The sequence below is a fragment of the Phocoena phocoena genome, chromosome 2 (assembly GCF_963924675.1).
Source record: "Phocoena phocoena chromosome 2, mPhoPho1.1, whole genome shotgun sequence".
Taxonomy (NCBI): Eukaryota; Metazoa; Chordata; class Mammalia; order Artiodactyla; family Phocoenidae; genus Phocoena; species Phocoena phocoena.
The window spans coordinates 106,789,024-106,813,407 of record NC_089220.1 but is presented as its reverse complement, the minus strand read 5'-3'; the positions used below and the strand labels follow the sequence as shown (position 1 = coordinate 106,813,407).

At 48.2% G+C, this 24,384-nt stretch overlaps 1 protein-coding gene across 1 annotated transcript in view; it reads left to right on the top strand.

Annotated features, from left to right (window-relative positions):
• DAPK2 (death associated protein kinase 2) overlaps nt 1-24,384 on the top strand; it is a 113,476-nt gene that overhangs the window by 63,913 nt on the left and 25,179 nt on the right. Inside the window, exons 3-4 of the mRNA XM_065871057.1 lie at nt 5,128-5,266; nt 23,528-23,657. Of these exons, the coding sequence (XP_065727129.1) occupies nt 5,128-5,266; nt 23,528-23,657 (269 nt within the window). The remainder of the gene's footprint in view (nt 1-5,127; nt 5,267-23,527; nt 23,658-24,384) is intronic.

The following is a 24,384-nucleotide window of genomic DNA, read 5'->3' as shown; positions in this document are numbered from 1 at the left end:
TCTGTAGGGTGTAAAGAATATTTTCAAACTCTCAGTGGATTAACTCATGCCACATGTGGAGCTGGCTCTGAAAAATGTAGGTCTGCCCCGGGAGGGTTGGGCAGCCCTTCCATCCCAGGCCCCTGACCTCTCTGGGGCCTCCCTGACTCCAAGCTGTGGAAAGCAATACAGCGGCGGGAGCATACCAGGGCAGGGCCCGACAGAGCGCTCCAAGGTGGTGGCAATGCTTCCCAGGCCTTGAATTGAGTCCAGCTTTCTGGGCCCCAACAGCTCTGGCAGCATCCTTCCCAAATCACTGCCTACACAGGTCATTTGAGCACTCCCTCTAAATGGTTGGTTGCTTTTGAAAGAGTTCTGAAAAGCATTTCTAGCAGCCAGATGAAACTGCAGGGAGGAAGGAGGCAAGGGTCAGATTAGCAGGAAGGCGACTGGTCCTGGGGACACTGGAGGAGAGCAGAGGCTGGTTGTTAGGTTTTGCTTTTCCTCTTTAAGTCAAATTGTTTAGGGGTGTGAGAGGAGAGAAGCTTGGGTGGAGTGGGGATGACTCCATGGCAGAGATCTTGGGGCTGAGAAGCCCTTGGGACAAACTAGGTTTGGGGGTAGAAACAAAACCCAGGCTCCTTGATGGCCTTGGGAACAGGTGCCTGAGGATTGATGTGAGTGTCCCTGGCCTGGGTGTCCAGGGCTGGGACAGATACCCGGCAGGCTCATCAGCCTCCCACCTTTCCAAGTCTCTGGGGACGATTCTAAGGGTCACCATGGCTGTTCCCCTCTTCGTCCAAAGGAGATCATGTCTCACTCCGTCTCCTGCCCAGATCACATCTTCAAACAGAACAGCTGATTACTGTACCCCAAAGTCCTCACCCTGCCTGGGCCTTTACATCAGTAATTTTGGGTGACAGAACACATCCACATTATCATGAAGTTCTTTTACATTTACTCAGTGTTCTGTTTAAGGTAGGAAGGGCAGGATATGCCCGAGGTCACAGCCTTGCACCACCCAGCAAGGCTGGAAGTATAAAAACAAGGACTGGGCTAGGTCCTTGTGTTCCTGAGGGACACTGTGGATTTGAAAATTTACAGAAGGCTCTCGACAGGTCTCTTGAAAATGCCAAGACTTCACTTCTGTATGATACAGAATATTCTGTGCCATGTTGATATTTTAAATGTCTTACTTCTTTCCTTTTTTTTTTTTTTTTTTTATTCGCCCACCTTCTCTTGAATGTCTTGCACAAGGTGCTGTGGAAGCAAAGGTAATCTAGCTGGGGAGAGAGCCAGCCAGACAGTGGCAGCCCAGTGTGTGAGGGCACGGATGCAGTCGGACAGGGATGGCAGATGACAGCCTAGGGCTTGGGGTGGCTTTGGGTGTTCTTTTTTGCATCAGCAACTCGAGCCTTATAATACGGGTAGAGTGTGGTGAGAGGAACACGTGGTGCACCGGGATTGAGAAGATCTGGATCTAAATCCTGGTTCTGCCACTTACTAGCTGTGTCACCTTGGGCAAGTCACTGCTCTCTTGGGGCCCCAGTTTCCTTGTTTGGGAAACCAGGACAGAAGTTCCATCTACCCCTCAGGGCAGATGTGAGTCTCAAGTGAGAGAATGCTTGGGGAAGTAACATCACACAGGTGGCAAACTCTAAATAAACTCAAAAACAAGCCCTCTCCAGCACTACCACCCCCAACAATGATATGGTGCATGGTATTGGACTGGGGTCTGGGACTTGGACATGGTCTTGACCATGCACTCTCTTGCTAGGAGACCTTGCATGGGCACTTCCCCTCCTGTGGGCTTGGTTTCCTCATCTGTTACGGAAGAACTTCCAGGTGATGATGGTTTCTGTGCAGGGGTCACTGAGGGAGAGCGAGGAGTTTGCTTCCCTAGAAGTTTACTGTTAGCCTCTTATTATGGAGGATTTCAAACATATACAGAAGTAGAGAGAAGGATGTAAGAACCCTCATAGGCACATCCCCCAGCCTCACATTATCACCATTTTGCCAGTCTTGTTTTACATCAAATCCTACTTTCCCCGACTCCAACTGTTAGTTTGCTGCAGTACTTTAAAGAAAGCCTCAGACATCATGTCATTTTACATACAAACACTTCAGTATGCATCTCTCATTGACTGCAGTTTTTAAAATGCAGCCACCATGGATTTATCACACCTGACAGAATGATCCAACCAGCCAGGCCCCAGACCACCGAGGCTGTCTACACTCCAGTCCATAGTGATATTCCTGATGGACCCAAAGATACCTTTTTACGGTTGTTTTATTTGAATTAGCATCCAAATGAGGGAAGTCCACGTGCTGTGTCTGGTTCTTTTGTTTCCCGTGTCTCTTATTCTATGGCAGTTCTCCTTCCCTCCCTTTTAAAATTATTTATTTATTTATTTATTTATTTTTGGCTGCGTTGTGTCTTTGTTGCTGTGCGCGGGCTCTCTCTAGTTGTGGCGAGCGGGGGCTACTCTTCGTTGCAGTGCACAGGCTTCTTATTGCGGAGCACGGGCTCTAGGCTTGAGGTTTTCAGTAGTGTGGCTCGTGGGCTCTAGAGTGCAGGCTCAGCAGTTGCGGTGCACGGGCTTAGTTGCTCCGTGGCATGTGAGATCTTCCCAGACCAGGGATCGAACCCATGTCCCCTGCAATAGCAGGCGGATTTTTAACCACTGTGCCACCAGGGAAGCCCTCACTCCCTTTTTTGATGCCATTGATTTGTTGGGAGAATTAGGTCATTTGTCCTGTTGATTGTCTCACAATCTGGTTTCATCTTATCCCTTCCTCATGGTGTTGTTTAACTTGTTCCTCTATGTCCTGTATTTCCAGAAACCTATAGTTAGACCTGAACAAGATACCCTTCCTATTGGTGATGTTCAGTAGAAATATAGTGCAAACCACATATGCAGTGGAAATGCCAGATTTTCCAGCAGCCATATTGAATAAGAAGTAAAAAGATCTAGATAAATTAGGGGTTTTGTTGTTGTTGTTGTTGTTGTTGTTTTTGCGTTACACGGGCCTCTCACTGTTGTGGCCTCTCCCGTTGCGGAGCACAGGCTCCGGACGCGCAGGCTCAGCGACCATGGCTCACGGGCCCAGCCGCTTCGCAGCATGTGGGATCTTCCCAGACCGGGGCACGAACCCGTGTCCTCTGCATCGGCAGGCGGACTCTCAACCACTGCGCCACCAGGGAAACCCCGGAAATTAGTTTTAATAATATTTTTTATTTAACTCAGTATATACAAAATATTATCATTTGAACATGTAATCACTGTAAAACTTATTAATGAGGTAGTTTACATTCTTTTTCTCATCCTATGTCTTCAAAACGCAGTGTGTATCTTACACTTACCGCACATTTCAGTTCATTTGCAATGCAATGGTTAGAGTGCAGTCCTGCCAAAAAAATAAAGTTGTATTTAAAGGAAAATATTTTATACCACTTCAGTTTTTGAATTAAAATGAATTAAAATTTAAAAGTCAGTTCCTCAGTTGCATTGGCCGTATTTCAAATCCTCACTAGCCATATGTGACTAGTGGCTGCTATATTGGACAGCATATAGAGAGAATATTTCCATCACTGCAGAGTTCTGTCAATAGCACTGAACAAGAGGCTTAAGCAGGTTTAGGTTCAGTTTTTTAAGTTGCAGTACTTTGTAGGTGTTGCTGTATACTTCCTATTGTATGACATTGTGTTCAGTTGTTCTGTTTTTCATGATGCTAAGATTGATGAGTGGGTCTATGTATGCTTCTGGACACTTTTAAAGAAAGGAAAAAAGATTCTGAGGCTCTTTATTTAGGATGGACTAGGTGGCAGGGAGTGAATGAGTCCCCAAACTGGGACAGAAGCCATTCTGGCCATATGAAAATCATTTGAGGACACTCTGTGATATAGTGGTTGGGAGTCATTCTGCCTGGGTTTGAATCCTGATTCTACCACTTACAGGCTGTTTGACCTTGGGCAAGCGACTTAACCTCTCTGAGCCTCTGTCTCTTCAACTGTGAAATAGGAAACTAATAGTATTGTACTTTAGCTCATAGGGTATTGTGATGATTAAATGAGAAAATGTACAAAAAGTATACATTATGCACAGAGTAAGTATTCAGTGAATATTAATTACCATTACTATGTTGCTGTTATTATAAAAATACAGGTTCTGAGGCCTTGCTGCTACAGAATCTAATTTGGTAGGGTCTGTGGTGGGACCCGGAAATCTGCATTTTAAACAAGTTTTCCAGGTGATCCTGAGTTCCTGGACTCTCTGGCCCAGATCCCTTCCTGAGATCTTTTCCTGGGGTGACCCTTGGCTATGTTGCAGCTCCAGAGAAGCACGTGTTGGCTGGACACTCCAGCATCTGTCAGAGGCCAAGTAAGCCCAGTAGGACTGCCAGATTTAGCAGATTTACCATTTTATCTGGCAACCATAAATCCCCAATTCAGATAAAACTGTAAACTAGTCTTTTTGCTCCATGGGTCTCTCTATTCCTGCCACATCAAACATAGGGTGCAGGAGCATAGAATGTGAGGACAAAAGCAGTATTTTAGAGTTTTTAGAGATGAATGTAATTAATGGGTCTTGATGTTTAAGTTAGGGACATATCTTTGAAGAGGTCATCTTTTATAAGATGAAAGAAAGGGGCTTTGGGAACCATCTTGATCAGTCTGCTCATTTTGCAGGTGAGGAAACTGAGGCCTGCCTGGAGGGGGCAGGGGAGTGAGTTGTCCAAAGCCAGTAGCAGGGCTGGACTGGAACCTAAGTCTCCAGTTTCTGTCCCAGCATATGTTCCTCTTTGTCATCCCACAGCACTTGTTTCTGTCCTCTGTCACTTGAGTCATATGGTGGGGAGGGGTAGCACCTAGGATAACAAGGGACCTGGGCCTAGAGTGTGAGCAGAGACCCTTCTGGTGACACCCTAAGGGTGGTTCCTGCCCTTGTGATCCAGAGGGAGGAACACAGCAAGTAGAAATAGAAGGAAAGTCAGTCCCTGGGCTGGCTGGATAGAGCCCCAGAGATGAGTGAGGGGATTCTGCTAAGCACGGTGCCTGGAGACAGGGTCAGGGGTTACACCCATGGGCTTGGGCTCAGGACACACAGGACTGACTGGGCCTGGGCCCTCCTTACTGATGTCTTGCAGAGTGTCCGGAGGAGAGCTCTTCGACTTCCTGGCCCAGAAGGAGTCCCTGAGTGAGGAGGAGGCCACCAGCTTCATTAAGCAGATCCTGGAAGGGGTGAACTACCTTCACGCCAAGAAAATTGCTCACTTTGATCTCAAGGTCAGTGGGGGCGGGGGGGGGAAAGGGAAAAGAATCAGGTAGGAAGAATGGGCCCAGTCTCTCCCAATGTCATTGCCAGGAGGGGTCAGCGCCCACTAGGCCTTCCTCCCTCATCTTACAGTTGAAAACTCTGAGCTCCTGGGAAAGAAATGATGCCACAGGAATGTCCCCCTCCTGAGTTTCATTTCTCAGATTAGGTTTTCTTCACCTAGGGGCTGATGGCAAGAAGCTTCTGAATCAGACCACCGGCACCTTATCTCTTTCAGGAAATACACAGGGTGTAGTTTTTAAATAAGTAAGCCAATGACAGGAAACTTGAAACCAAACCCATTTCACAAGACTGAACTTTTCAGTAACCAAGAGCTAACTCCTGAGCGGGCGGAGCTAGACGCATTCAGATGAATACGGCTGAGGTTGCCTGGCTCTCTGGACCCAGCACAGTGTCCAGCATCCTTTGACCAGAGGTTATAAATCTTAGAGCCCAGTGACCACTGGCTGTACTCCCCCACTCTGCCCCTTACTGTGGCCATAAAACTGATTCCAGGGGCCACTGATCATTTGTGGTAACTGGTATTCAGGGTCGAGAAAGTTCACTGTGACCACACAGGACTTCACAAAGCAAGAGTGTAGTCAGAGTAGAAGGATCAGTTCCCATAGTAGCTGAGCTCAGTTGCATAGGCTGATGAGCCTTTAGAGTCACCGGAAGCATAAAGATCCCCCAACCTGTAATCAGAGGGACCCATTTATTGGGGAGGAGACCCACTGATTTTTTTTTTTTTTCGTTTTTTGGCTGCATTGGGTCTTTGTTGCTGCTTGCGGGCTTTCTCTAGTTGCGGTGAGCGGGGGCTACTCTTCGATGTGGTTCACGGGCTTCTCATTGCAGTGTCTTTTCTTGTGGCGGAGCACGAGCTCTAGGCACACAGGCTTCAGTAGTTGTGGCGTGCAGGCTCAGTAGTTGTGGTGCATGGGCTTAGTTGCTCGGCAGCATGTGGGATCTTCCCAGAACAGGGATCAAACCCGTGTTCCCTGCATTGGCAGGTAGATTCCTAACCACTGCACCACCAGGGAAGTCCGACCCACTGATTTTTCTATCCAGAAATTCCTTTTGTGTTTCAAGCATTGTGCTGGGTGCCTGGGTGTTGCTACAGGTACAAAATCAACTGAGGCCTTGTTTGAGCTTAGTTCCTCTTTTCCAAGAACTTGTGCAGGAATCATAAAAGAGAGATCAACAACTCTAAGTGCTGTGATAGAGGGACGTACTGGGGGGCTGGGAGTCTAAATGAGAAGCCATCTAAGTCAGGCTGGAGTATCCGAGAGGGGCTTCCTGGAAGAGGTGGTATTTGAATTGAGTTTTGAAGGACTGCCAGGAGTTATCAGAGGGGAAGGGCCTTCTAAGGAAGTGAGGCCAGCAGGTACATGGTCCTGAAATAACACAATGCATTCAGGATAGTACAGGCAAAGGGTGAATGTGCTGAATGGAAAAGCCAGGAGGAGAGCAGGAGGCAGACACAGGCCATGGGAGCTAAGCCAAGGCAGTTGAACTTTACACTGAGAGATATGGGCCAGATGAGCAGGGAGGTGAGGCGAGCAGATGTGTGTTTCAGAAAGAGCCCTCCAGCTGGGAGCACGGATAGAATGGGGACAGTAATCTGGGTGGGATGTGGCAAGTGCCAAACTAATTTGAGGAGGGGATAGAGTCAAGACCTTTTATAGAGGTTGCTCTGAGGATTGATTAGGTACCTAATTAGATGTGGGACATGAGGGGGAAGGCAGAGTCCAGGATGACACCCAAGCTCCAGCTGGCAGGGCTGGCCCAGAGAGGGTATGGTGTCTTGTGGTCTCAGAGGCTACATCAGGGTGTGGGCTCACGTCCCATACAGGGATCCCACCCCAGCTCTTACTGTGCCCTGTGGGGTGACCTGCTGTGAGTCTCCCCTCCTTAGGCCAGATTGTCGCAGTATTTTGAATTCCTCCAATAGAAGACATCTTGCAGAGTCTCGCACAGGTGTCACGGGGTAAAAGTCAGGGTCACTGAGGAGCGTGTGGCCTGGGCAGGGCTTTGGACCTCAGGGTATTCACACACCAAGCAGGAAACGGGCTACCTGGATCGCACGTGTGTCTCCTTCCTGATAATGCTATGGGTAGTTGACTTATTTTCTCTGCCTTTGCTGGCTCCAGGAGGCTGGCCTCCGAATGGCCTCCTTTGTCTTTTCTCTCATGGGGCTGGTAGAGGCAGGCATGTGGAGTCCACAGGCCCCGATGACTAGAGCATGTCCATGCTGTACGGTTGGCTTCTATGGCAGCTTGCTGAAGTGGGGGGAGTTGTAGCCCGGTCAGGGTTTCACCCTCACTCTACCGTGTACCAGGAAACAACTGAACCTCGGTTTTTCAGCTTTAACACAAATGATAATGCTTCCCTGTCAGAGTTGTAAAAACGAGAGAGAAGCAGCATCAAGTTCTGGATACCAGATAGGTCCTCTGTAACAGTAGCTTCCCAGAACAGAGGAAAAGAAAACACACCTCCTGTTACAGTGTTTGGGGCCCTGATAGACTTGCACTAGCCCTGAAGCCTGCTAGTGCAATTCTAAATTGCCCAGCAGAGAGCTGAGATTGGTTGCTAGGTGGGGCTACTGGTGGGCGATCTTGTCTGGCTCCTGGGCTCAAGCTGGACATTTTCCACAACCTGGAGACAGTCTGGGTTTCCCCTGGATGCAGGTAGGTTGAGGATACTGCTGACCCCTACCCTGCCTTGTATCCTTAGAGGGGTATGGACAAGAAGCCCGCTGAATCCCCTACCCGTGGGTCCCTTGGCCCAGGCCCAGCTGGGCAACTTCAGAAGTGATGAGTAGCTGGAACTCAGTGGGATCACCTCGTGATTGACTAGACACTTCCTGGAGCCAGAATGTGGGTATGTGTTCCCCTTGGCTGGAACTTCCTGCCAGCTGGAGGGATCATGCAGAAGGTCCAGCTGGTAGCTTAGAGGGGACTTCTTGGTTCCATGTTGTTTCCCACCATATGAAATTCATTTTATATGAATACATTTCTCTTCCTGATTCTCCTTCTCCACGAGGGACCTCTGCTTTCCCCTCCTCTTGTATTCTGTTACTCCTTGCCAAGTGAGTCAGGCTCGCTTGGCTGCCCCATGAGCACAGCCACCATTGTTATCTCCAGGCCCCTGCTCATGACCTGTTGTCCACGCTCACCTTCCAGCCGGAAGGAGCAGGTGATGGCGGAGGATCAGCTCTCTGGCCTGCCTTTGGAATAGGAATGACCTCTCCTCCTGTGTCAGCCATTGTGCTGGAATGGTAAGGCTCTACCCCTGCTTATGACACACTCCCAACCTTGTGGCAGAGAGCAAGTGAATGGAAAAATTAATGTACAATAAACAGCCTTGGTTAAAACAGATCATGGCATGTTCTTGCCCAGAAATCTGTGGCAGATCCTTGTCACCCATAGGATAAAAGAACCCCTTCTCAGCATGGGGTTTCTTAAACTGTTTTAAATGTTAAAATGTTTAAACATTTTTTAAATGTTTCTTAAACATTAAGGTCTTTCTTAAACTGCCTGAGCCCTGATTCTGGCCTCATCTACCTTTCCCCACTCGAAAACACTAGCCCCAGACACCAGGATGACAGATACCTGTCCTGGCCCCTCTTCTCTGTTCATGCTGTTCAAATCCAGGAAGCTGCTCGTCTTCCTTTTCTCTGCCTGTGGACTTCCTGCTCATCCTCCAGGCCCAGCAGAAATGCTATTTCCTCGGGTAAGCAAGCCTTTCCCATGCCTGCCAAAGCATAACTGAGAACCAACCTGCTTCCCTGTTTATCTTGCCCCTTGTATAGACTTCCACTGACAGCATTTATCACCAAATTCTCAGTTCTCGCCGGGCATCACTTTCTGCTCTTCTCTCTAGCGCAGTGCCTGACACATGAGTTACTCATCGTTGAATGAATGAGTGAATGAAGGAATGAATGGTTTAGTAAGACAAATGCACGCATGGAAATCATCTGGAAAATGCAAAAGAGGTGGCAGGCAGATTTCAATTCAGTGATGTGACATTTATTGAGGGACTGTTGTACACCAAGGGGTAGAGTGACAAGCATCAATAAGATATGGTACCTGCCTTCCAAGGGTCCACCATCTACGGGGAGATGGCCGCAGTGAGACTGGTGCCGAGGCCATCTAAAATAAAATCTACCCGTGACACTCACTAAGAAACACTCACTTCCGAGGGGTAACCTCTCTGCCTCAGCAGAATGAATACCATCCCAGTGTGTGGTGTAAATTCACCACAGACAGGCCCACTGGTGTGGGTAGGTAGAGGGGGTGCAGGTAGATGATGTTGCCCCGTGTTTACATAAATGGACATGACACTGCGACTGACTGCCCCTCATCCTCGGTATCATTCAATGTGCCGTCTGGAGGATGGATACAAGGAAATGGGGCTCAGCACCACCCAGGGACCTCACCCTAGTACGTGATCCCACACAAATGAAGTCCTTGTAGAGGGTGTGTTTGTGTGGTTTTCTGTTTGTTTTGGATTTGGGAGTTTCCCCTCTGAGTATGGGTGTGTCTCCCCTACCTTCCCCAAATCCAACTTGAGAATTCAGAAATGGAAGGTGACCCTCAGGTCTGACTGGTATTTTAAGCAAAAAGAACACACCATGAGAATTGAATGAAATTGTATGCAAGCCGGGAACCTGGAACTCTGAGGGGACTTTTTGATTTATGTAAACAGTGTTAAGAAGAGTGAATTCCTGAGCAAGAGACTCCAAAAATCCAAATTCCTCTGTGTCCCGATCATCCTTTGAGTTGTTTGTATGTTCATGATGCGATGGGGTCTGCTCACCAAGCTTTCATAAGAATGATACTAATACTTTAAATGTACGTTGTACTTTCTAGAATATAGCATGCTTATACATCTCTTCTCTCATTTGATCCTCACAGCCACCCACTGAGGTACAAGGTATTGTCACTTTTTTACACATAAAGCAATTGAGATTCAGAGAGGTTAAGTTACTTGTCCAAGACCACACAGGTACTAAATGATAGGGCTGGTACTTGAACTTAGCCAGTGAGGAGACACTAAGCACAGCTGAGTATCACCAGCTTTTATTTCACCAGAATCTAACAGTATGGATTTCTTACTTGCTTGCATCATGCCTTTTACACATAGTTAATCCGAAGGTTTATACTGTGCCATAAATTTATCCTTTGCACAGTTAATTTCTCATCTGGTTACCTGATTTTTTCTTTCTAATACGTTATTCCTCATAGTTCAAAAATTAATTTGTATTCTATTAATTACTATAAAATGTGCACGCATTTGAAAGTAGATCTTACAAGAATGAGATGATTTCCATACTAAAACCTTGGAACATGAAATAGAGGTGAGACTTGGCAGTTTTGACTGTCAAGGTAGGTTCGGGTGAGATTGTAAAAGTTTAGGGCAGAAGTTTGTGTAGGCAGTCACAGCCATAGAAGACTTACCCGTCAACATTTTTTATTATGAAAACATTTCAAAATGTCTGAGGAAATTAGAAGAACCATATAATGAACACCATTATGCCCTCCTCCTGCATTCAACATTTGGCCACATTTGCTTTACCTCTTTCTCTCTTTAAAAAAGAAAAAAAAATTTACATTTATATAGAAAGCATTTTATATATATATATATATATATATATACACACACACACACACGTGCATATGTGTGATTTTTAAAATTAAAAATAATATCTAATAAAAATTTAAAAGTTTTAAAATGTATGTAATTTATTAAAATTATGGTATAATTGGAAAGAAAATTGTAGCTATCTTGACACTTCACTCTAAACACTTCAATAAGCATCTCTCAAGATTAAGTTCAGTCTCCTACCAACCCACAGAACCATTATCACACTTAAGAAAATTAACAATAATTTGTGGAAGACCTTTAATTGGTAAAAAAAACATTATTCTATTGCTTATTTAGAAAGAAAATTCTCCTGACAGTGGAGAGAGAATGGATGGGAGAGAGTAGGCCAGTTGGAGGTAATGATAAGACTGTGGGAAAGAGATGAACCGAAGGTACCCCATAAACTTTTCTTAAAAAATGAAGTCAATGGTCGTTTATGCTATTATAAAAAGTAACAAAATACAGAAACATACAAAGAAGTTACCTGCAGACTCTCTACTCCAAAATAATCATTATTAACATTTGTTATATTTTCTCCAGCTTTTTCTGAACAGGGTGTGTGTGTCTGTGTGTGTGCACGTGTGTGTGTGTGTGCGTGTTAAGGTGTTATAACTATACTACTTCTACAATTTTCCTGCTTTTTTCACTCTACATTCTAACCCAAGCAGGCCACATGGGCTCTGTAGTGATTTACTTTGCTGTTGAGGCTTTTATACAAGTCTTTCTGATTTCCTTACCCTCTTGGCATGTTCTGAGGGTGGACCCTGTTTCCTGTTCCTCATACCCAAAGCTTAGCTTATGCCCCAGCCTCAGTATGTGCCCCATGGGCTCTTCATCTCAGCTCCATGCATCAGCATGGGAGCCCAGAGCCCTAGGGATGCATCCTGGCTGCTTCATCAACTACTGCAGGGCCACCCTAGGGTGACCCGAGGAGAAGTGAAATGAGGACACAGAGCTCCTAAATGGTTGAGGGAAGGAACAAAATGTGGCAAAAATTAAACCATGGAGAGCCATAATTGAAAGAGTTGAAATATAGCAGTAAATGTGTGAATTGGGAGCATTAAACCAACAAGCCGCTTTTTATGAGATACAGCAGGAGGCCACATGGGAAATGGAAAGAGGAGAAGATTGTGGGTCAAGCCTGCATTTAAGTCTCACCTCTGCTAGGTAAGGTTGGGGAGGTCATGGCTCTGACCTTTCCTGGCCTTGAAAGTGGAGATAATATTGCCCCTCACTTCCTCACCCAGGAATGGAGTGAGGGGCCAGGGGGAGATCAGTGTTTCTGAAAGGTCCCTGTAAACTCTTAAGACTCCTTACAAGTGCTGGCTATGAATTTTAACTAGCCTCCCTATGAGGCCACATTTCTCCCTATTCCTCTCTTTCCTCCAAAGGGATTCTGAAAGGGAGGTGGGCATGGAAGCACCCAAAGGGGTAAAGAATAAGGCGGTGCTTTCCTACCACCAGGCTGGGCAGATTCCCAACGTGGCAGGACACTGTGTGAGGTTGATATGGCTTGGAGTGAATATCATGATCCCTATTTTACAGATGAGGAAACAAAGACAAAAAAGCAGTGCCTTCCTCCTCTTTTGTCCTTACTACCTTTGCCATCACCATTAGGTGCTCAGAGTCTCTTTGCTACTTCCAGCTGCCCACGGCCCTCCACTCTGGGCCCCTGCGCAGGCCTGGCCTCCACTGAAGTATCATGTGTTCAAATAGTACCTTTTAGGTTCCATTCACATCTCTACCATTAGCCCTCCCCATGCAGCTGATCTCAGTAGGAGTGAAAGAACCTGATTCTGGAAGTGGTACAGGGTGGTGGAAAGGTATCTTGGCATGAAAAAACCTGGGTGAAAACCTAGCTGCACCACTTCTTAGTCATGTGGCCTTGAATAAGTTAATTAACTTCTCTGATCCTCAGTTTCCTCATCTGGGAATCACAGACAGTAACTTAGTCTACTCAGATTCTGTGCAGTGGTGTTCTGGTAGTAGCTGGATCTCCAATAAACATATGTACACACACACTAAATTATTATAAAGTCTACTGATATAAAGGTTTATAATGTAATTTACAAGTAATAAAATATATAAGACTTTTATTTTGTAAATTTCACAAAAATAAATTGATTCTTGTAGAACACTTTCCTTGGTTTTTGCTGACGTCTTGTATCAATACCAACCTATGGATGCAATAGACAAATGAGTGTAGTTCCAACAGGATTGTTCGTTGATATTTTTGTTTATGTTAACAAGTAAGGTGAAAATGAAGCAATGAAGATGTGTGTTGGAACTTTACTTGTTTGCCAATGACATGAGTGACTTCTTTGCTGAATTGGATAATGGTTTCTGAATATTGAAAAATATTTCTTCAGTTTTCTCTGCTAGCACAAAATAATGGCTATAGACACGACACCCTTATAAGTTTAATCTCTGTTATTAAGTGATTTTCTGCAGCACTTCCTAAGTCTAGGATCAAGAAATCAAGTCCTGATTTGTAGTGTCTGCGGATTTCTGTGGTGTAAATACACCCACTGGGGCCAATTTCAAGGCACCAACTTGATGACACTGACTAGAGCTAGGAAGAGGGGTGCAGTAACATACCATGATGAAGTATTTCCCCCATTCAGAGATAAAAGGCATTAAATAACCTCAAGAACATAGAAAATAATAAAATATAATAGAAATAAAGAAATAAAATATAATAGAAATAGAAATTTATAATTCCTAATAGAAATTAGGAAGTAACACGTTTTTAAAAATTGATTTATTTATTTGGTTGCGTGGGGTCTTAGTTGCGGCAGGCGGGCTCCTTAGTTGTGGCGTGCATGTGGGATCTAGTTCCCTGACCAGGGTTCGAACCCCGGCCCCCTGCATTGGGAGCATGGAGTCTTATCCACTGCGCCACCAAGGAAGTTCTGGGAGTAATAAGTTTTAAGTATTTTAAATATAATTTAATTAAATATGTTTCTATAATTTAATTTTTAATATTAAAATAATATTCTTACATAGCTCAGTTTAACAACTGGCTTACAACATTCTTGCAAATTTAACAGCAGGCTCTCAGGAGCCGGTAGGCACCGGCTTTAGCCCACCCCCAGCACTCTGAGACTCGGTTGGTGAAAGCACTTTGTAAACAGGACGGTGCTACCTGCAGGCCAGCTGTGGTGGTGGCAGCAGTGGTGTAACAATAATAATGGCAGCCAGCATTTATTGAGGCTGTAGTAAATGTGCAGGCTCTTCTCTGAGTGCTCTGCATGTGTTTACTCCTTTTAACCACATGACGACCCTGTGAGGGAGGGAGGTTCCATGGTCGTGGCCATTTTATAGAAAGGGGAGGTTGCTCAGGGGCTCCTAGGTTTTCTTGTGCCTCCTCAGAACCCCTTACCATATTAACATTCCCGTTTCGCAGATGAGGGGCCAAGGATCAGAGAGGTGAATGACTTGCCGAGGTCACACAGCTAGCCTGGGGCAGAAGCAGGGTTCAACCCAAGTCTGGGGACTTCCCTGGTGGCACAGTGCTTAAGAATCCACCTGCCAATGCAGGGGACACAGGTTCGAGCCCTTCCTGGTCCGGGAAGATCCCACGTGCTGCGGAGCAGCTAAGCCCGTGCGCCACAACTACTGAGCCCATGTGCCACAACTACTGAGCCCACGTGCCACAACTACTGAAGCCCGCATGCCTAGAGCCACAACAAGAGAAGCCACCACAATGAGAAGCCCGTGCACCGCAATGAAGAGTAGCCCTCACTCACTGCAACTGGAGAAAGCCCGTGCGTAGCAACAAAGACCCAGCTCAGCCAAAAATAAATAAATAAGCAAATAAATAAGTTTATTTATTTATTAAAAAAAAACCAAGTCTGTCCAATGAGAGGGCCCTCTTTAGTGCTGGTTCCCCAAACACTAGGCACTATATGATTTTGACTTTCTTGCAGAACTTGCTTTAGAAAACCAATTCTGGAGCCTCACTCCTGGTGGGTTGATTTAATTGCTTTGGTATTTTTAACACAGTCCCCAGGGGATTCCAATGGGTAACTAGCTCAGGTGGGCCCCAAAGCACAGCTTGGGGCTCAGAGTGCCTGGATTCAGGCCCAGGTTCCTCAGTGGTTAAATGAAGGCTCCGACCATCCACTGCTTGGCGGCTGTGAGGAATAAGGTGATGTGTGAGGAGAGCCCAAGGCAAATGCTGGTTGTCGTGTGGCACAGACCAGAGAGCCAGCATTGCTGATTGGCCCAAGGCTGAAATCCAGTGGTCCTAGAATGGCCTTGAAAGTGAATTTTTATTTCCCTCCCTCTACCCAATAAGAGCACAGAGACAGTAGGTAGTGGTTTTCTCTGACTTTACCAGGCAGGGCTTCTAGAACCATGCAGCAGCCTCCCATAGAGAAGCAGGCCGTGAGTGAATGTCCAGAAGCTGTGGTTTAACAAATCCAGTGCAACTGGGTTGGGGCCCTTCCCTAAGATGTGCATTTTCTAGGAAAAACATGGAGCTGGAGGGACTTCCCTGCTGGTCCAGTGGTTAAGAATCCACCTTCCAATGCAGGTTACAAGGGTTCGATCCCTGGTCGGGGAACTAAGAATCCACATGCCGCGGGGCAACTAAGCCTGCGTGCCTCAACTAGAGAGCCTGCATGCCACAAACTACAGAGCCCACGTGCTCTGGAGCTGGCGCGCCACAACTACAGAGTGCTGAAACTAGAGAGAAACCCACGCCACAACGAAGAGCCCAAGCATTCTGGAGCTTGCGCACCGCAACAAAGATTCCATGTGCCACAACTAAGACCTGATGCAGCCCAAAAAAAAAAAAAAAAAAAGAGGAACGCATCAGTTAAAAAAAAGAAAGACAGAAAAACATGGAGCTGGACCAGCAAGCTGGTGAGTTACCAGAGCTGAGATGGAAATGCCAACTTTGCCAGCCGGCTGGGGTGATCTAAGCGGGCACCCTTACATCAGCTAGAGGAAGCGAGGCAACATGGGAGAGGAGAGAGCACACAGGCATCTTGGGCAAGCGTTTAACCTCTCTGAGCCTTGACTTCTTCATCTGTAAAATGGGGTGATGACGGTACCTACCTCAGAGAGTGAGAATCAAGTAAGAGGTGCGTAAACGCTTCGTAAACTAAGTGCTGTAGGTTTTGCTATGCGTGAAACTTCAGATTGGGTGCCTTTGGAAACACAGGCACTGCCCTCAGCAAGTGTGCAGTCTGGTGGGGGAGGCAAGACTAACACATAAAGGTCTTGGCAGTGCTTGGTGCTGCAGGTCAAGATTGCTGCACGAGTGTGGAGCTGGGAGAAAGAAGGAGGGCTGGGCTGGGTATCCAGATGATGCTTCCTGGAGAAGATAGCATTTTGACTGGGCCTGGAAAGATGGGTAAGAGTTCAATAGGCAGATGATAAAGACCTCTGGAGAGGAGCGGCAAGACCAGGAAAATAAGCACAGAGATGATGACAACGGCTACAGGCCACTTTATATGCCTTGTTTGATCCTCTTAGTAACCCTCTTGAGGTAGGTTTCATTGTTACCCCTAATTTACAAGTGAGAAGCCTGAGGCTGAGAGAGGTTAAGTAACTTGCCTGGTGTCAGACTGCTGGTAAATGGCAAAACTGGGATTCGAACCCAGGATCTAAGACTCTTAGTCATTGTCTGTGTTGACTCCCTAAAAGCAGGTTGTGCAAGAGACACACATGTGACTACGCCGATTCTTTCATTCCTTTACCTGGTAAACCATTCCTGAGCACCTACTACATTGCAGTCCCTCTTGGGTGCGAGGGATGGAAAAGAGAGGCAAAGCCCCTGTCCTCCCCTGTGGGGCGTCAGGTTAGTGGGGAGTAGTTGTAGTGCAGTTGGTTCTCTGCCAGAGGTATGTCCGTGTACCTTGCCGGCCCTTGGGTAGAAACAACTAGCTGTGTGTATTGACGGGGAGGGGGTCACAGAAGATGTTCCAGTGGGGAAGTGCTGGAGCTGGGTGGTGAGAGGGGAGGAAGCCTGTCAGGAAGGCATTCCAGCAGAGTGAACTGCAGGTTGGGGTGGGGGTGATGAAGGTCCGCTGGCACGAGGCAGAGGGTGTGCTGTCCAGAGGTGGGAGGGCCTTGAATGTTGATGAAGGTGGACGTTGGGCCCGGGCCGCACTGGAGCCTGGTGGGGAAGGGCTGCCTGTGGTCTCATCTACAGTGTGCTGGGGGGTGGGTGGGGAGAATTTGCTTCAGCACCATGGAAACCTGCCCACAGAGCCCTGGCAGCATGCGGCCCTGCTTTCTCAGGTTGCCCAGCACTTGCTGAATAACCTGGGACTGTGCTTGACATTTCCAGGGAAGGTTCCTAGACAGCTTCCTTGTCCCCACAGCACAGACCTGGCTGGGCTCCAGCTCTGCTGAGCTGGGCAGCCTCACCTGGTGATGGGCAGGCCGTGCAGGCACCTGGAGAGGGCACTGGGCCGAGGGTCAGCAGACTTGGGCTCTGCTCTTTGCTTGGTATCCTTGGCATTTCCTTGACCTCTCTGGGCAGTTCTGCAGCATGAAGGAGCTAAACGGTCTCTGAGGTCCCTTGCAGCCCCAACATTGTGAGTCTGGGGGGGAAACGGGATGGGGGGAGGCAAGCAGAAGATGAGTGGGGGAGGAGGCAGGTCTGCGAAGGGCATGTTCTTCAGATTCAGCAGGGTTTCAGTAAAGTTCCCAGGGACGACTGTTGTCACTGCTGCATCCCTGAAAGGAGAGAGCAAACATAGCCACCCTGCTCTGAAATCTCCTTGGGCACCGCTCCTTACATGGACCATCTCCCTGAATTCTCAGGACACTGTATGCCTTGGTAGGTGTTCCCATTTTGCAGATGGGGAAACCAAGGCTCCAGGAGGTCCAATGACTTTGCCCAGGTTTCACTGTGAGAGGTAGAGGTGGAATCTGAGCCCAGGCCTGACTCTAAGCTCTGGTCTTTGGAACCTCACTTCATAGATCCCCTGAGGCTGCCTTTGTCCTGCAGGGGCTCTTAGACATGCTGTACCAGGCCAGTAGGGATCACCCGACAAGGCCCCCCCCCCCAAGAGGATCAGCTTCCAGATGGCACCATAGTAGGTGCCTCAGGCCAGATCCACTGGGCTGCTAAAGGGCACATTGGCCCACAGCTGTCTGCCTGATGGGCTGAGTTGGTGGCTTTATTTTAACAGGTGGGGAAACTTTCACCTCCTGGTGGCTACGCCATGGGCCCTGGGCTCGGCAGTGACAGCATCTATCGAAATGTGATCCCTTCCTCCAGCCGTGCTTTGGAGGTGACGTCAGGTGTGTGGGTGAAGTATTTGGTTGAAGTAAATAAAGCTGGAGGAGAATGACAGGAGTGAGGGAGTGTGGATGGGCTCGCACTACCCCAAGGGCAGTCTGGCTTGGCAGTCTACTCTTCTTTCCTGCCCTGGAACCAGGAGACCTGAGGCTTTGTGGTCCTGCCTTGGGGCCCAGAGGAGTGGGAATTGGCCCAGCCAGCTTGGAGGATGTACCACCTGGCAGCTACAGGGCCTAGAGCTTGAAGAGGCTTTGGCTATCATCCAGGGTCTATTTTGAAGTTGGGAGACAGAGGCCCAGAGAGAGGAAGTAGCCTGCTTAAGCTCACACAGCCTTGGGTGGTAGAGTTGAAATTGGAATTTCCCAATACCCAGGCCTGGGCTCTTTTCCACCACCCTACCCTGGTGGTCAGTAGGACCACTGAAGATATTTAACCAAATAGGGTGCTGTGGTGGAGAGAGCAGGAGCTGGACTTCCCGGGAAGCTCATCCTGACTCTGCCATTATGAGCTGTTGGACCTTGGGTGCATGTTTTATCATTCTAAGCCTCTGTTTCCTCATCTGTGGGATGGGGTTGATAATAGTACCTACCACTCAGGGTGGCTGCAAGGATGACATAGAGCACTAGTGCAATGCCTGCCTTGGTAGATGTGCAGTAAGTGTCAGTCCCTACCTTGCTTCCTCGCCTCATCAGATTATTACGGGAGGTTGGGATAGCAAGAAGGAAGCCTTGCTGAAAGTCGGAGAAGCTGCAGATATGGGGTCCAGGTCCCCTGGCCAGCCTAGGATCTCCTTGGTAGCCTGGGCAGGAAGTAGGAAGCATTGGTGGCGGGGAGCCTGTGACCTCCGTGTACTCCCAGTCAGGGCTGGTCTGAGGTGAAGGTGCATCTGGTCCAAATGATCCAACTTGTGAGAAGTGAGTGAGGTGGGGACAAGGACCCAGGTCTCCACCACCTAGCAGAGCATTCTTGGGGGGCCCACCTCCCAGCCTGAAACCCCTAGACCCCCATCACTTTATGCAGACCTGTCTTGGGACTCTCTTTGCCAGGACTTCTGTTTTCTCACTGAAATGAGGGGGTTCAGCCCAGGAGGTCCTGATGCTCCTTTCTGAGTCTCTGGACACAGCACGAGGGCCAGGCCAAGGGCGGGGCGTGGGGCTGCTCACCAGGGTGAAAGCGTCACAGGAAGAAAGGCATCCTGGGATGGGAAACAGGTGTCGGGGCAGGAAAACAGCTGTGCCTGAGCCAGGGTGCGAATTTGCCCCAGGCTGCTAGGACCAAGCTGCATTCCCACTTCTTCCTGGGATAGATTCCCAGGACCCTTGAGAAGCAGGGAAGGGGGACCATTTAGTCTAGTGGTTAGGAGCACAGGCTTTGGAGTCGGACAGAAAGAGGTTAAACTTCCTGGTCCATGAATCAGTATTTTTTCAGTTTTGGTTTCTTTTCCTAAGAAAGAGGAATGATAAACACCCACCGTATAAGGTAGTGAGAGGGTCAGTGAGGTATAAAGTATGTCATGTGCCTGGTTAGCACTGGACCTGCACATTGTAGGGATTTACTAAATGGCACCTGTCTTCATTTGGGGAACATTTACCGAGCACCTGGTGGATGTCAGGCTCTATGCTAACCTTTGGGTAGTTGATAGGAGTTAAACCCTCGGGAAGCTCTTAGCCCAGTGGGGCAGACAGGTCGGTAAACTGACAAGCTCGAGGTAGTGGGAAAAGCACTGAAATAGGGGAGGTGCAGGGTTTGATGGGAACTGGAGTAGTGGCGGGTGTGGGCAGCAGGGGGAGGCTTTCTGGAGGAGGTACTATTTTTGCTGAAATGTGAATGTGAATTAGCCAGGTTGGGGGTACGGACAGTGCAGGGAGAGTGTCCCACGCAGGGGAGCAGTCACCTGCTGTGATAGGTTCTTGGGGTGGGGCAGGGGACAGACGGGACTCAGGTGAGAAAACGTGGCCTTGCACGGAGGTTCTCACAAGCCAGTGGAGAGGCTGTTTCCCCTGGACTGTGGGCCACCAAGGTGAGAGGATGCGAGGCAAGGACGCTTCTCACTTTTTTTTTTTTTTTACATCTTTATTGGAGTATAATTGCTTTACAATGGTGTGTTAGCTTCTGCTTTATAACAAAGTGAATCAGTTATACATATACATATGTTTTCATATCTCTTCCCTCTTGCGTCTCCCTCCCTCCCACCCTCCCTATCCCACCCCTCTAGGTGGTCACAAAGCACTGAGCTGGTCTCCCTGTGCTATGCGGCTGCTTCCCACTAGCTATCTATTTTACGTTTGGTAATGTATATATGTCCATGCCACTCTCTCGCTTTGTCACAGCTCACCCTTCCCCCTCCCCATATCCTCAAGTCCATTCTCTAGTAGGTCTGTGTCTTTATTCCTGTCTTACCCCTAGGTTCTTAATGACATTTTTTCCCCTTAAATTCCATATATATGTGTTAGCATACGGTATTTGTCGTTCTCTTTCTGACTTACTTCTCACTTCTTAGGGAGAATCTCCTGGGATTCTCCCAGGGATTCTCCAGGAATGCCTGGGAGAATCCTGCCTCCAATTGTTCCTCCTTCCTTCCTGTGGGGTCCCTGCCCCCCACCCCTACTGCCCCCCAGTCCTGGGGACCACCAGGGCTAGTGTGTCTGCCTCTGTCCACTGCGGCTCCCAGCCCTGTTCAGCAGGTTTTGGGTGGTGGTCAGGAGGACCCGGACCGGGCCCCTCAGCCCCAGGGAGAAGCCTCAGGGCCGTTCCCAGGAAGAGAGAAGTTCCCAAAAGGTGGCTGAGGAACGTGGTGGAATGGAGGGAGGAGAAGCCCCCTGCTCAGGAGATGGTGGGCAGCAGGGAGGGTTCAGCTCACCACATGGGGTGCCAGGATGCTTGGGGTCCCTGGGCAGCCACCGGAGGGCCGGGTCAGGGCACTGGAGGGGGCCCCAAGCCTGCATCCTGTGTCCTGACCTCCCCCTGCCCTCACTCTCCTTTCTGCAGAGTGTAAGGAACCGCCCTGCCTTGGGAAAGGACTTTGACACAGTTTCAAAATAAGTTGAGAGAAATCTCCAGAGGGGGAAAAGAATAAACACACTTTTAAAATGCAAAAGGAAACATATTATATATTTTTTTTTTTAAAAAAGGAGGGATTCCTCGTCCAACACACTTGAGTGAAAGTTTCCAGCCACTGTGAAGTGAGGTCACAGAGACCAGGGAGCCAGGAAGTTCGGGATGGGGACACCTGGGCTGTCTTCAAAGCAGATTCAGAATCAGTTCAGCCAACTTTTAGGGCCACCCTCCACCTGCCCCACTCTGAGCTCTGCGCTGTGGGGGGCGGAGATGCAAAGACCTGAATCCTCCCTCCAGCTGAGGGTCCAGTAGAGCATCAAGGATAGACATCGAGAACTGTCGGACAAGAGAGAGTGTGACAACTGTCATAGCAGAAATGTTCCAATGAGCATGAAGGGGCCCCGGGGGAGGGAGGGTTCACGTCTGTGGATGGGGGGAGAAGGCTCAGTGCTGCTGAGGAAAGGTTTCAAGGAAGAGGTGGACTGAGTTAGACTTTGAAGCCTGGCTAGGATTTCAGTGGGCCGAGATTGAGCAGAGGCTTTCCAGGTAGAGCAGATGATGAGAGCAAAAGTGCAAGGTGGGAAATTCTCCAGTACTTCGAGAAACAGGGACATTCAGTTTTCTTAAACACTTATTTATTTACTTATCTATTGATTTAAAACCGCTCTATTGAGATTTATATGTCACTAGCATGTAATTCACCCATTTAAAGTCTACAATTTACAAAGTTGCACAACTAACACTGCAATCAATTTTAAAACATTTTCATCACCCCCAAAGGAAACCCCGTACCTATTAGCAGTCACTCCGCAATCCCCTAGTCCTAGGCAACTCCCCATCTACTCTGTTTCTGTGGATTTGCCTATTCTGGGTATCTTATATAAATGCAGTCATATAATCTGTGGTTTTGGGCGACTGATCTTTCACTTAGCACCATGTTGTCAAGGTTCATCCACGGTGTGGCATGTATCAGTACGTCATTCCTTTTTACTTTTTTCTCCACCTTCATTCCTTTTTATGACTGAATAGTATTCTGCTGTATGGATATACCCCATTTTGTTTACCTACTCATCAGTTGATGGACATTTGTGTTGCTTCCACTTTGGGACTATTCTGAATATGCTGCTGTGAACATTTGTGTACCAGTTTTTGTGTAGATGTGTGTTTTCAAGACATTCCATTTCGAATGGGATCTAGGACGGTCCTGGCGAGGAGTAGCAGGGAAGAAGATGAATAGAGGGACCTGCTCACCCACTGAGTGCTCTGCGTGGTTGGGTGGGAGTGAGAAGGCTAGGCTCAGGATCCTGTTCTAGCCTCACTGGGTGCCTGGGCTGAGTGAGGCCAGGGCAGGGCTGTCCCCCTACCTACACACCCCACCCCCTACAGTTGTGTTAGATCTGGCAACTGTTTTTCTGTTTGTTTGTTTGTTTTTTTGTGGTACACGGCCCTCTCACTGTTGTGGCCTCTCCCGTTGCGGAGCACAGGCTCTGGATGCGCAGGCTCAGCGACCATGGCTCACGGGGCCAGCTGCTCCGTGGCATGTGGGATCTTCCCGGACCGGGGCACGAACCCGTGTCCCCTGCATCGGCAGGTGGACTCTCAACCACTGCGCCACCAGGGAAGCCCAAGATCTGGCAGCTGTTTTACTGGGCTGGGAATAGTCTGGGCAGCTGGTATTTTCCCTGGAAATTAGGTGTTTTTTTTTCCTGTGTCCCACTGAGGGCCAATGTTAGTTAAACACATAGAGAAGTGTGAGCCATACCGTTAGTCTACAGGAGGGGAGTGTTGTCCACAGGAAGCTGACCAGCCAGGGGAAAGAGGTGGTCAGGAAAATGGAGGTCAATAAGCCATGTGTAAAGTGAGGCTACGTTGCAGTGCCCCTCCCCACCCACATACACCCAGAGAGGCAGTGGTTTTGTTTACAGGAAATGCTGCAAGTATCTCCCTGGCCCCATTTGACAGATGGGGAAACAGAGGCACTGCATTAAAGGGATCTGCCATTCAGAGACAGAAACAGGATTAAAGCCAGAGTCTGGTTCTGCTGTCAGCAGCAGGTTTGGTAAAACCCAGGCCTTGCCCTTGGCGTTGTGGCTGTTTTTGAGTTCACAGGAGAAGACTGAGGACACAAAAACAAGAAAGTGTTTATGCTGTTTTGGTGTCCCAAAAAAGAACACCAAACCCCACCCCAAAACCAAAGCAAAAACATAAAATAGGGCTTTAATTACCATCTTTTCTTTTATCCCCTTTCTTCTCTTTTTTTGTTCTCCAGCCAGAAAACATTATGTTGTTGGACAAGAATATTCCCATTCCACACATCAAGCTGATTGACTTTGGCCTGGCTCATGAAATAGAAGATGGAGTTGAATTTAAGAACATTTTTGGGACGCCAGAATTTGTTGGTGAGTTTTAGGCCTGTTTCTCTCCCAACTGAGAATCTGGGATCAGGAGGTAGAGAAATCCCAGTAGTAAACCCTGCGTGTGGAGCTGTGGCCTATGGGCTGAGAGATGATGCCTTGGAGACCCCCTAGAAATCTAATGAGTAGGGAAAGAAGTGTCTCACCGGCCTCTGGATGAGGGTCCAGGTGCTGGCCTTGAGCGCCCAGTGGGGCAGTGAGAGGCCAGGTGGGGCTAGAGCCCTTTGCAGAGTTAAATTCTCCCAGAGCTGGCTCCACTGCCTGCTCTTAGAAGAGATTATGAACATTTAAAATTACCTCGCCCTCTTGCATTCCCATAAACTCAACCTTTTCTGGAGTAGCTTTTGATTTCCTGAAAAAGAGAAGGGAAGTCTTCTGCCAGATGCCAGATTCAGCTGCTCGCCTCTCCTGTGTGCCTGGCCTGCATTCACGCACAGGAGGCCCAGCTCCAGCAGAGCCCTGGCGGCTCTGTCTTCCCTCTGTGTCTCTCAGCCTTGGCCCAGGCCTGGTGGGACTTGCACCACAGGTCGGCGGGGAGGGGGAATGGTCATAAAGAAACAGCTTTGCAGAGGGGAAAGGAATGAAAGTTCAGAACCAACACCTCTCTGCTTTGGGAGTTGGAGTGGTCTTAGAGATGGAGGGAGGGAATGGTCTCCTCAAAGCCTGGGGGCTCAAACTTCTGACCACAGTCTAATCAAAAAGGAAGACGGGA